At 58.4% G+C, this 13,029-nt stretch overlaps 1 protein-coding gene across 1 annotated transcript in view; it reads left to right on the top strand.

The window, feature by feature from the left end:
• Positions 1-13,029, top strand: part of LOC104127869 (arf-GAP with GTPase, ANK repeat and PH domain-containing protein 3) — a 135,008-nt gene that overhangs the window by 59,186 nt on the left and 62,793 nt on the right. The window contains exons 10-12 of the mRNA XM_009640575.1: positions 2,568-2,690; positions 2,768-2,872; positions 8,155-8,323. Of these exons, the coding sequence (XP_009638870.1) occupies positions 2,568-2,690; positions 2,768-2,872; positions 8,155-8,323 (397 nt within the window). The remainder of the gene's footprint in view (positions 1-2,567; positions 2,691-2,767; positions 2,873-8,154; positions 8,324-13,029) is intronic.

Genomic DNA, 13,029 nt, shown 5'->3' on the forward strand with positions numbered 1-13,029 from the left:
GGTACCCCCAAGAGCTGCTGTGGCAGGCACGGAACCATTCTGAGCGGCCGCCGCGGCGGGATGAGTGCCACACTGGCATTTCATCGTGGAGGCGCAGGACACGTCGGGGTCCCACCTCAGTCCCCGTCGCTGGCAATTGGAGTGGCGTGGGTACACCTGCACCTGCCCTGGGGCGGGATGCGACGAGGTGGCCTCCAAACGCTCCTCTGGCTCTGCTTTGCTGTGATAACGTCGCACCTCGAGGCAATGCTGGCCGCCTCGTCCGACCTGGTAGGTTGTTACCGTCCCGGCTGAACAGTGGGAGCTCAGGAGCCACGCGGTGGCGGTGCCCTCCCACCCGGAGAGCCCACCCTGCGGGGCCTGGCCACCTCTGCTCCCAGCAGCAGGACCTTGCGTGAGCTGCTCCAAGACCCACGCCGTTCCCAGCAGCCCAGCTTGCCCAGTGACAGGAGGCAATCCGAGCTAACAGCCATTGCCGCGGTGATTCACACGGTGCAGTTTTGGGGTTACCTTCGAGTTTTCTGGGTTTGTGTTTTCTCTGACCTCACTTGGGAAGGACATTGATTAAATGACACGAACCAAGAGCAGAGGGGCTGGACCTTTGTGCAAGTACTTCCACTGGGCATGGATTTGTCATCTATGGTGACGCTTCTCATTTCTGATTACGTTCTGAGACCTTTGGCTTGGCCGGGTTTTACTCCGGGCATGAATGGCTCTGTGGATTTGGTACAGTTGGTTTTCAGTGGCGTGCGCCGCTCAGTTAAAATCTTCACAGAAAAGTCAAAATGCTGCATCAACACAGTTACTGTTGTCATCAGATACTGTGACCGCAGCACCAGCAGCATCGGGCCCCTCTGATGGCCTGTGTCCGCGTGGGCTGGCATCAGTCACACTGCTCTCCTCTCGTTCTTTGGCGATTGCTTCTTGCAGTGGCTTTTCCACGCATGTGCCCGGTGTAAGCATCCGGCTAAGTGCCTGAAATTGCAAGGGTCCTTGCTTCCCCCGCACAGACCCGGACAGAGCGTGCGCCCCGTTCCAGGGCACATTAACATCGGCACCTTCCAGCCCTTGCTGCGTCAGCTCTTCCGCCGGTTCTCAGGGCTCCGGAAGGCAGGGGGCAGATCCTGCCACCAGCACAGCTTAGCTTTTGCTGCTACGCTTGAACTTCCTCTCCCCTGCGCGAGCAGGAGGTGTTTGCTTTTCACGCTGTTTGCTTCCTGAGGGCTGGACACAGGCGGTCTTGGGGCACCTCTGCCTTTCCTGCACCCTTTGTTGCCGATTTCATGGTCGTGTCTGGCGGCATTGTTACCCCAGCGTGCGCCAAACCGTACAACTTTCTGCTGTGCTTTTCCATCACGCAGGCGTAGCAGCCTCAGTCTCCAGGCAGTGGGACGGGGCCCCCAAATATGCCGAGGCTGGCAGGACAGAGACTTTCTGTACAGGTTTTGGAGGAGGTGCTGGCCGGGGGCCCAGATTGTTGCCGCGGTAGGAACAGCCAGCCGGGATGTCTGCCAGACAGCGCCTTCGGAGCGCCCGGGCCCGACAGTTGGTGGATCCAGCGTTTTCCCAGGCGCTGTTATTCATCTGTATTTTCACCCCCCTGGGCTGCCCTTTCCTCCCTGCCGGCAGAATATTCGATGTTCTCTCCCCAGTCCCTGCGCCAGCGCCCTCACGCCTGGCTTCTGGCCCGCCTCGGATCTCACCTGGTGCATGGTGAATTGCTGATAAAGCAGATTTCCCGGGGAGGCGGAGCTGGATGGGGAGAGGGTGAGGAGGTCCCAAGCCCTGAGTGTTGGTTCGGATCGATGGAAGTCAGTCCTGGTCAGTTCTGGGTTGGGCTGGTGGGAGGAGGGAGCCTCAGGGCACGTGAGCGCGGTTGTTCGCAGGCCCTAGGGGTGTGCTGTGCCTGAAGACCGCGGGATGGGTTTCATGTAAAATCCTGATGGAGAAAGGGGGTGAACCCACCCTTCAGCTGCCCAGCATCTGCTTTGCCTCCTGAGATGTGTCTGAGCTCCATTTGTTTGATGCCTCTGAAAAGGAATTGCAAGCAGTCAGGAGAACATGCATCCCTTGTGAGACCTGTGTCTTGGAGCATTGTTCCATTGATTGTCCCTGCCTGTCCCAAATTGTCCCTGCCTTGAACATCCCCCGGCTGTGCTTCTGGGGGTGGAAGGAGGTCTGGGAGCGCGGTGGTAGCAGAGCAAGCAGTGTTGGCCGGTGGCGAGGTTGGCTTCTGCCTCATGCTGGGGCTGTCCTTCAGCCCCAGAAGAGTTGCCTAGAGGGAGTGACTTGGAGCAGCAGGGTTGTGGCGAGTCCCTCAAACGCTCCCTCGGTCCCGCAGCATCAGTACCCACCTCTAGGGGGGGGGGGCTGTCTGTAGCGACGTGCTGGGGTTGGTGAGGAGCCAGTTCCAGGGACAATGCTGTTGGGAAGGCCAACCTAGAAGATGTTTTCCTGAGTCCTGCATGTCTCTTCAAAGACCAGTCTCCTGCAAGGGGCAGTGCTGGAACCGAGCGGGAGGTGCCTGGGCCAAACAAGGTCTGAGACTCTGGACGCTTCTCTTCCAGGGCATTCTCCTCAAACGCAGCGGCAAATCCCTCAACAAGGAGTGGAAGAACAATGCTGTTGGGAAGGCCAACCTAGAAGATGTTTTCCTGAGTCCTGCATGTCTCTTCAAAGACCAGTCTCCTGCAAGGGGCAGTGCTGGAACCGAGCGGGAGGTGCCTGGGCCAAACAAGGTCTGAGACTCTGGACGCTTCTCTTCCAGGGCATTCTCCTCAAACGCAGCGGCAAATCCCTCAACAAGGAGTGGAAGAAGAAGTACGTGACGCTGTGTGACAACGGGGTCCTCACCTACCACCCCAGCCTGCATGTGAGTACTGTGCTGGGCTGGGCAGGGTGGGCCAGGGCAGCGTCCTCCTTGGCGCTGTGCCTGCTGCTGCAGGTCCTCTAGCAGAGGCCGCAGTCGCAGGGGGCTACTCGGGAAGAGTTTGGCAGCAGACAAAAGCCCCCGTCCCTGCCCGCGGCAGGAGGTTCAGCGCCAGCCCTTGACAGGGCAGGCGTGTTCAGCAGAGCTGTTTTGTACCAAACCTCTTCCCTCTCGCGAAGGCTGTCTCTGCAGCGCTAGGCTGGGCGGGAAAAGCCGATAGGAACACGCTCTGCACAGAATTACGCCAAGCAAGCGCATCTCTCCCCTCTCCATTTCCTTTGCTCAGTCCATTAAAGCAGGGGGTGCTGCCTCCCCGCATCTGGGGTGAGGAGCAGGCAGAGAACTCCTCGCAGCCACGGCTGATGGTGCCATTTGGGTGTGGAATAATTTTCCTGGCTGCTAGGTATTGGGTAATGGAGATGAGGTGCCTGTGCAGAGCCTGCCGAGCTGAGCTGCCGCTCGATGCATCTCTGATCCTCTCCGCTGCGTGGCTCAGGCACGCAGCTGCCTCCCCATCCATCTCTGCCGCCTCCCCGCTGTGGGGCTAATGACTTCTTCCCCGTTCCCTCTTGAGCACAGTTTGCTGCCGAGACAGCGAGCCAGGGACAGACACACCTGTGACACCGAGGCCACAGCGCCCTCTGCAGAGAGGGGCTGCAGCAGCCGGGCAGCGGCTGGGGTGCATGGGGCACAGCCCGGCCGGAGGGCGAGGTGCTGGGGCGCTCTGCGGGGCTGAAGGGGAAGAGCCCCCGTGCCTCCTAATGCTCTGGGCCCTCGGTTTGTCCCCAGTGTCCCCAGACACACAGCGTTGGAGTGCCCTGAGCCTTGGGGTCTTTCTCCTCTCTTCTAGCCCTATGTCTCTTAACTCCTGGGCTTGCAGGGCTCAGTCATTGGCCCCTGAGGTGCTCAGCCTTTACCCCCCCCCAATTCTTACACCGGAAAGCCTCTCGCTGCATTTCCTTTGCTTAGTTTGGGGGAGCTCTGAGAACGGGGTTGTTTTCCTGTAGCCTTTGATCCCTGCGCCCTAGGGTTGTTCTGCAGTTCCCTGACTCCGTAACCCCATTTTTTCATCTTTATAGAACCAAGCTGGGAGGGAGCGGCGGCTGCTGCCCGCTCTGCCTGTGCTCTCACACGCGTGTGTGGGGTTACCACGTTTCCATCGGAGACGTCGTAGGCCGTTATTACAATCAGCTGTAGAGGCAGAGTAATTCCCGGGATGTTGTTTAACCGCTCTCAGATGCTGCTGCTCTGCACGAGGTTCCTCCCCTTCTTACCCCATTTCTTCCCCAGGGGGTGACCTGGATCGATGTCACTTGCTTCCCTTACTGCGCTCCTCCAGCGTTTCATTTCATTCCTGCCTTGCTCCAAGCACAAATCTGGTTTGCTCCACCTGGTGCTGCTGGTAATCCACAGCCCGCGGCTGGGTATGGTGCGAGATGGGCCTCCCCTCCCCTAGGTTTCGCTGAGAGCTTTGAACGTTGCACCCAAGACAGGCGGCGTATCGCCCCGTGTGTTTACCTAGAGCATGGACTCATCGTGTGTGGGCCACAGAACGCGGAGCTGCTTGCTGCCCAGCTCTGACGCCTGCAAGGATGGCAGGGGTCTGTGTGCTCCCTCGTGGCGTTGCCTCCCTGAGAACAGGGGAAGGAGCCACAACACCTACCATCGCGTTAGTTTCTTGCCATGCTGCCAAAGGCTTTGGTGAGCTGTCTGCTGTCCTGGTTAGCAGAGGCCCCTCTGCCCTGCCTTGCCCCCTCTCTGGGTGTCCGGTCTATGACCTGCTTGGAGGGGACAGATGCCGGAAGGAAGCCTGGAGGAAGGGGTGGTCCAGAAGAGGGTGTCCCGTTGTATCCTCTCCTCCCCACCTTCTAGCGTGGATCGGGAGATGCTGCAGTGTGTTTGTCACTGGGTTTGTTCCCTGTGGCGTGAAGCAAGTTCCCATGTCCTTTCACAGGACAACCCACCAGAGCATGTTAGGGTCGGACAGCCTGGCCCAGTAACCAAGCCCGCGTTTCTGAGGAAGGGCACGTGCTGCTTTGTCACTTCCACTTGTGGCAGCAGCTCCCGGGCCAGCAGGCGCGTGGTGAGGTCAGCCGCTGGTGAGAACAGGTCCACAGGATCCTCAGTCAAGGAGACACCCGGCATTGTGAAGATCCTTCCTCGAGATGCGAAGTCCCAGCTCCTCCCCTGCCTCGCTCGGGGCGAGCCTATGCTGCCACATGTCCGGGGGCTGGCAGAACTCGGGGTGCAGCAGGGGGGTCCTGGCTGGGCGCTGTGGGCAGAGGGTCTTTCCCAGCCCCTGTCAGGATGTCCGAGCCCCAGAGCGTTTCTGTGCCGCTTTCGTGTTCCCAATGGCTTTTCTTTGGCATGGTTCAGGGAAGTTCCTTCTTAGACATCTCTTCTCTTGCATCCCTGTTATGCTCTCTCCCTGTCCCTCTTGAGATGGGTGTAGGGACCCCGGGAATCGGCAGCCCTGCCTTTCTTCTTCCTCCAGCAGATGTGCCTACTCCAGGTGGGTCTGTGCCCCATTGGGTGGAAATCACTGCACGGCTCTGCCCGAGTCGTACTTCTGATTTTACCGACCCAAAGCTTCCTGGCAGGGCTGTTCATCTGCTGCTGGGTGTTCATTGCTCGACCCATTGCTGTATCTGTATCTTGGCACCTCCAGCCCGCTTGGAAGTCTCCTCACTGGGAGTCAGGCGTAGCCTGGATTTGCAGTCAGAGGTTGAGAGCTCCGGTGAGCTGGGTCCAGCCCTGAAATCCTGTGTCCTGTGGCTCCTGGGTGGAAGCACACCCGTGTGGACCTGAGCTTGGGTCCTGCAGAGCCGTGCGTTCCTGCTCTCAGGTGCCACCTCTGCCTCCGCTCTAGAGCAGCTGGTGGCTCCAGAGCCTTTGCAGGCAGGGTGGCTGGAGCTGGAGCCGCAGGCGGCAGCTCTGCTGAGCACCTGGGCGCTGGGGGCCTGATCCCTGGATTCAGCGTGGCTTTCCTTGTTGCATCTGTGTTGTTCTTACCTTTCTGTGAGTGTGCTCAGTGACGGGAAAAGAACAAGTTCTACGAAGAGACCGGTGCGGTTCCCTAGCACTTTCCCAAAGCCTTGGAGAGTAAAAGCTTCTGCTCGCGTGGAAGGCGTATGTGGTTCAGCCCAGCTTCGCTGGCCAGGCTGTGCTGCGCTGCGCAGAGCTGGAGAGGAAGCATCTCCCATTTTGCAGCCAGTGGAGCCATTCACACAATCACCTTCTGTTAATTCTATCTGCAACATCAATTAAATTGTTTGTAGAAACTAATTGAATGTGGCTTAATCACACATCTTAATAGCTTTCCACGCTTTGAACTCGTTGTTAATTCCAGTAATAAAATGAAATGAGAGAACTGGCTGGGTAATTAGCGAGGAGGCTTGGGAAGAAATTGCTGTTTTATAGCATGTAATAAAAGCAGTGCGCTGGTGACCGCTCTCTCCGGCAGGCAGCCGGCTACCGCAGCAATTGTGCTGAGTTAGGGAAAATCCTCCAGCCCCTCCGAGATTCCCTGCCCAGGGGTGCCACCGGGCTCCCGCCCACCCAGGAACAGCTCGGAGCAGTGTTTGGCTGGGCCGGTGACCTGGGAATTGCCTGGGGCACCAAAGGCGCGTGGGTGCCATCTGAGGTGGAGTCACCCAGGGGTTGGAAGCACGGAGGGGGGTGCTGCCATGCCGCCCACCTCTGGAGTCTGCCCTGAGGACCGGGCGCCTGCCCAAGAGCCTGTGGGAAGAGAAGGGTTCAAACCAAGGTGTCGAGGTGCTGCTGAGAGTTTGTGACCCTCGCAGGGGGTCACCTGAGACCATGCAGCACTGCCCTTACAGCCCCCGCTCGTCCGCCTCTTGGAGCCAAGGACTGGGAGAACGGTTGGTCCTGGGCTGATCTTGTTCATGTCTTTATTGTCTTGGATTTGGAAGTAGGCAGGAACCGGCTCTGAGCTCATCTTTTTGGTGACCTCCTTGTGAACTGGAGCAAGCCCAAGCCTCCCTGCAGCAGTCGCAGTCTCAGCCTGGCCGGTTGCTCCCTCTCCTCTCCCAGCTGCCGTGCGCACCCCTAGCGCAGGGAGCCAGGGGAGGATGCACCCGCGTCGCGATTCCCCCCGAGAATCTGGCTTGGCTTTCAGCCCCCGCTCCCCTGAGGTCTGCCCAAGGTCGGCGGGGCAGGGCAGGGCAGGGCAGGGCGGTCCCCTCTCTGCATTGATCTGGGGATCGCGCGGGTCCAGTTGTCCTGGGGCATGAGGCCAGGGAGGATCCAGCTGCTCTGGGGAGGGCCGGGGGAGAGCTGCAGTGCCCTGCGGAGCAGGGAAGGGGTGGAAGACGTGGGGCAGGGGACAACCCTCGGGAGAGGCTAGGGGTCTGCGGCCTCATTGGGACCGAGATGAGAAGCTGGTAGGGGGCAGTACAGAATGGTGTTAACAGCCCGCCCGTGGAGTTTCTGGTTGCACAATACATGGTCTCCCAGAAGAAGCGGTGGAAGCACCGAGTTCTGGATAACGTAAAGCTGTGCAGATGGATGTGCAAGAGAGTTATCCCGAGTTGTGTTGTTCTGGGCTTGAGTCACGCTGGCTGAGATGCGACAGGGAATTTCCAGGTGTCCCGTTACTTACACTGAACTATATTATATCATATCATATTATATTATATTATATTATGAGCTGTTATAGCTGAGTGCTGTGACTAAAAAGGCAAGGGATGTCAGGGAAGAAGAGCTGCCTGCCACCGCCGTCCTCTTTTGCTCTATCTAATCTCTGATCCCCAGCCAGGCTTTCGCACCTGAGCCTGTCGTGGCACCTGATGGCCCGCAGCGGCATCCCGACGCTAGTCACGTCACAGCTGTCCTGGGCACCAAAAGTGAGGCCTGGCACTGCTCCAGTGCCAGCTCCGACACACCGCTAGTGGTGGGAAGAAGGCGGGTCGGGGTGAAGACGTTGCATCCTCGTGGTCAGAAAGCAGCCGGCTGCAGGCATGGGGAAGCCAAAGGCTCTCTCACCTCTAGCCCGCCTGGTTTGAGACTTCAGCGTAGGCCAAGAGAAGCCAGCACGTGGTATGTGCCCGGCACCGCCAAGCCGCTGGCCGGCCACCCCCTGGTCAGCCAGTTACCGGGCGGATGAATGGATCCAGGTTTGGCTTTGAGTCCGTGAACGAGGGGGGAGCTGGGCACGGCGCGCCAGGGCAGGGCTGGTCCTGAGCCTCTCTGTCTCTCTGCTGTAGGACTACATGCAGAACGTTCATGGGAAGGAAATCGATCTGCTGAGAACAACGGTGAAGGTACCGGGCAAGCGGCTCCCCAGGGCAACGACGGCGGCAGCGCCCAGTGCCAGCCCCAAAGCCAATGGGCTCGCCAAGGAGAGGAGCAGCACGCAGCTGACGGCAGGTGCAGGTAAGAGCTGGGGTGGGCGCCACGGAACCCGCAGCCGTGTGTCCCCCCCCTCAGTGCATCAGCAGCGCCTTGCTTTGCTGAGCCAGGAGCAAAAGAGCTGTTTGGGAGTTCCTTGCCTTCACTGCTCTTCGGGAGCACCTTCGGTGGGTGTCGGTGTTTCTGTGCGGCCCTCAGGTAAGCTCCGGTTGGGATTTTGTGCTGGTCAGTGTCCAGGACAGAGGAAGGGCTGTAACCAGTGGTGTGAACTGCCTGAGGGAAGCACTTGAGTCTGATGGGGCGGGGGGAGCTGTTGCTCCCCAAACCAAAGGAAAGCTCAACCAGTGACATCTCTCAATCCCTCACAAATTCCCTTCTGTTTCTTTCCTTCTTTGTGGCCCCTTTTCCCCCCTCGCTTTCCCCTGGAGAAATGGTAACGCCAGGGGCTTGGCACGTGGGAGAGGCGCAGCTGCCCCGGGAGTGGTGAGAGGAGGCGAGGTCAGGAGGCTCTCCTGTTCTCCCACGGTGCTCATCCCGCCCTCCTTGCTGCTCCTCCTGCCGCAGGAGGTGTCCTGCCCTGCTAAGGGGGGCTGCTGACCTCCGAGCTTTCCTGCCCGACTTTCCCTGGCCATTGGCGTGCCTTTACTTTGTCCTGGGGGTCGGTGTCCTTGGCCGGGGTGGGCAGTTTCCACGCATGTTCTTCCCAGCCGGCTGTTGGCAGCGGTCCAGCACAGCAGGGTGTGGGTACTGCTCCACACCGGCGTAACGAGGGGGGGCTGATAATGCTGCTGAAAACAGGAGTCCCCCATAGCCTGGCCCTGAGCGCTGTGCCACCGAGAGTGAACTTGGGTGAGCACACCCTCGTTTCTGTCCGGCCCCGTGGCCAGGGCGTTGTTGGCACCATGCTCCACAGCCTCATGGAGCTGAGGATGGGTGAGATGGGTGCAGCTGGAGCGATGTCCTCGGCATCGCCCACAGCCCAGGGAATGGGACGTGCTAGCATCGCCCCGCTCGCGTGGTGCCAAGTGTGAAATCATGAGCCCTTCTGAACCCAAACTGCTGTTTCTGCAGAGTCAGCATTATCTGCAAGCCAGGTAACCTGCCAGTGAGTGACTGCAGTCACTTCCTTTCTGACCACGGATGTGCAGGTTGGCCTGCGCTCTGCCGCGGCTCTGCGCTGCGCACGGCCATTCCCTCACCACCACTGCCCACCCTCAGCGTGCCTGAGCGTGGAAGCGATTCCTGCCTCTGCACAGAGGCACTTCAGGGTGCAGAGGCGCTTTGCCTGAGCTCCGACTGAGGAATTCAAAGACAAACCTCGGAGAAGCTTATGGTGACGGCAAGCCAAATGCCCCTGTAAACCCTGCGTCCTCTTTAACAGCCCGCCCAGCCCTGTTGGGCTCTCAGGAGCAGATTGAGATGTGCCTTGATTACTGATCACCGCCGCTTGGAAACCCCACGCCTAGATGTGAGCGCAGTGCAAGGCCTTTTGGTCTGGGTGGCAAAGCGTTAGGAGACGCCGTGCGTGGAGGCTGAAGTTAGAGCAATTCAAACTTGAGAGGAGATGCAGTTTCCTAGCAGGGAGGGCAATTAAACGTGGGAATAGTTTATCGGGAGAGCTGGTGAACTTAGCGCTGCTTGACGCCTTTGAAATGAGATCAGTTATCTTTCTAGGAGATGTGCTCTAGCCCAGCGCACGCGTGTGCTGCTGCGTGAGGGGGTCAGGCTGGGGGGACTCGGTAGGAATCTGTGAATCCGAGATCCCCCGCTCCCTGGCTTCCCCCTGGGCCCCCAAGCAGAGCGGTGTTACTGTGCGGCCCAGAGCCCTGCGTCAGCACGGGGCTCAGCATTAAGACAGCGACCTTAATCAGATTTTATGTGCCTTGGCTTTGGGTGGTGTCTGCGCTGGTCGCGAAGGCTTTTCTCCTCCTGGTACACAAATAGTAAGATGCTTTCTGAGGAATTTTTTCAACTCACTCTGATGGCTCCAAGCTTGCCTGCAGCTGAGGATGCCGTCGCCACGGTAAGGGCACTGACATGACGAAAATGCTGAGGTGACTTGCTCACATCCCTGTGTAATGCCAAGAACTGGATCTGGGGTCAGCCAAGGATCTGCCCTGCATCCAATTGGCAGGGACTTTGCCGGCGTTGGGCTAGGGATGAGGCTGTTACTGGGGTTCACTGGGCATCTCTCAGCTAATACCTGGGCAGCTGGAGAGGGAGCACCTCGGGATTTGTGCTCTTGGCAGGGCACAGGTTGGTCTTCAGAGGACGTGAGCTTCGGAGACCCACGTGGTTTGCTGCCTCATACCAGGGGGGGGTCTGGGTAAAACCAAATGGCCATCACAGTGGGTGGTCCCTGGTTTCCTTGTGACCCGAGCCCCACCAAGGTGAGTGCCTGTGCTAATTAATGTCCACGAGATGCACGGTCCTTACCCGGGTGCAAGAAAAGAAGAAGTAGACGAAGGGGAGGAGGAGATAAAAAAAGATAAAATCTCTCACGCTGCCCTGCATGTGGAAGAAGTGCGCATATGCAGCGCTGCGGTGAGGACTCAGAACAGCCTCCGAGGGGGGTGCGGACAGTACAGCCTGGAGCTCCCTAAGGTCAGCATGGGGAGGGAGCTTACACTGGTGAAATCCGTGGGACTCTGCGCCCCGTGGGTGATTATACCCTGGTATTTAAACTGTTAAAGAAGGAAACTTTGCTGTAGTCAGAGCTGGTTTTATTTTAGGTTGCTTCTGTTCCCCCTGCAAACCCTGTTCTCGGAGGCACAGAACGTTGCAGCTGACCTGTGTCCACCTAAGGGTGACTTTTGTGGAGCATCCCAGGGCACAGGCGATGTCGTCCATGCCCAGGAGGAGCTGCTGCCTCCCTCCCCAGAGGTAATCAAAAACTGGCCAGACACAGCCCAGGGCAACCGGCTCCGGGGGCCCTGCTTGAGCAGGGTGGCTGGAGATAACGACCTCCAGAGGTCCCTTCCAGCCTCAACCACTCTGTCATTCTGTGACTCTGCATTCATTTTGTTCTTATTAAAAAAAATTCTCCAAGAGCTGTAAATCTTCAGAGATCTGGTGCAAAGATTGCCCAGAAGCAGGATTTTTATCCTCAGTTAGAAACTTTTTTTCTTCTTTGTCCCCTGGAAAATGTATTGGGACTTGATCCAAGTTTTGGGTAGTTGGTTACTGGAAGCTCTGCAGCCCTCAGTCTCCTCCTGGGCTGCCAGGAGCTCCTGGCAGGATGGTCTCTGCTTTTCTGTGCTGTTTTTTCTTCACTTCTGACTGTAACATCCTCCTAACTGCTATTCCTGTATGAAACGCTACTGGTAGAGAGTCTCAGGGGGATCTCGGGGCCAAGGGACACTGGTGTTAGTGTGCGCATCCCCAGAGGGACCTGTCGGGGCTGGGCAGGGGGCCAGGCCACCGCTGCAGGCTGACCTTCCCATGGGGCAGCCCCCAGGCTGCTTTGTGCAAACCATGCGGCCCTGTGGCTGGCACGGGTCGGGGTCCGGCGCGCACCGGGTGAGCCAGGAGAAGGGCCCACCCCGGTGCACGCTGCTGTCCCGCTCCGTACCCAGGCTGACACAGGTTTTTAAGGGAGGCCCTGATGGCTCTTGCGTTTCACTAGGAGAAGAATCCCTTCAGTGGCACAGACCTGGGGAGGGACAGTGATGAAATTCCTCCTTTGCCTGGGCTGGGAGGGTGCTGCATGTGTGCGCTCCACCTTCTGCAGGCACAACCACAAGAGTTCTTTGGGCCAGGCGTCCGGCATCAGGGGAATGAGTGGCCTTATCCCAGGAGGTAGGTGGGGAATGGATTCCTGGGAAGCCGCAAGTGGAGGGCGGGGGCAGAACTCGCCTTCATGAGCTTGCCTGAACAAACCATCTCGTCACTGAGATGAGGATGTATTGTGAGCAACGTGCATGAAGGCTGAGGGTATGTTAAAGGTATGAGCGATACAGGGATGTAGGTATAGAGTAAAGCTTCTTATGATTTGTAAAGTGTTACTCTTAATATAAAAACAGTCCAAGAAGTGCTTTGAGTAGCAAAGGCACAAGCGCCTCAGTAAGCCATCTGAGTGCCTTGGGGTGAGATGGGAGCCACCACGGATGGCTTAAGGGCACATGGGGAAGCATGCCACGGCAGGGATATGGCTGGTCGTTTGCTTCAGCATTTGGATCGGTTAGCTCAGATCCAGAGAGATGGAGGGGGTGGTCGTGTGGATACTGAACCCCAGCTTTTGGGGCTAGCTAGGGGCACAGACATGAAGTGGTCTTGCTGATGGATGCCAAGGCAGCGTTGCGTGGTTTCACTCTTCATTACAATTTCTCTCTGAACTTGGAGTGAAAAGTCCGATGGTCTGGCATCACTTGGCGAATCTTTACCTTATAGTTAAGTCTTTCTTCTGGTTGAGGCAAGGTGAGCTACGCTGGAAAACTCAGTGCGTTGCATGGAGGTAACTGCTCTGAGCAGAGTGGGGAGCGCTGGTGCTTCTGGCCAGCTGCACCCGGAGGTGTGAGGAGGGAGCCCCAACACGGTGGCCGGCTCCTGGCATGGTCTGAAGGCCCTGCGTAAAATGGGTATTCCCTGGTGCCCCTCTGGGGAGGAATCCTCTCTGGCGGGCACCAGTCGGCACCCTCCAAAGGCACCTGGAGCCAAAGGACACCCACACTTGCAGGCGCTGGTGGGGGTCAGCAGTATGAGCCCTGCCACGGCTGTGTCCCGCACAGCCC

The sequence above is a fragment of the Egretta garzetta genome, unplaced genomic scaffold, assembly GCF_000687185.1.
Source record: "Egretta garzetta isolate BGI_Z169 unplaced genomic scaffold, ASM68718v1 scaffold786, whole genome shotgun sequence".
NCBI lineage: Eukaryota > Metazoa > Chordata > Aves > Pelecaniformes > Ardeidae > Egretta > Egretta garzetta.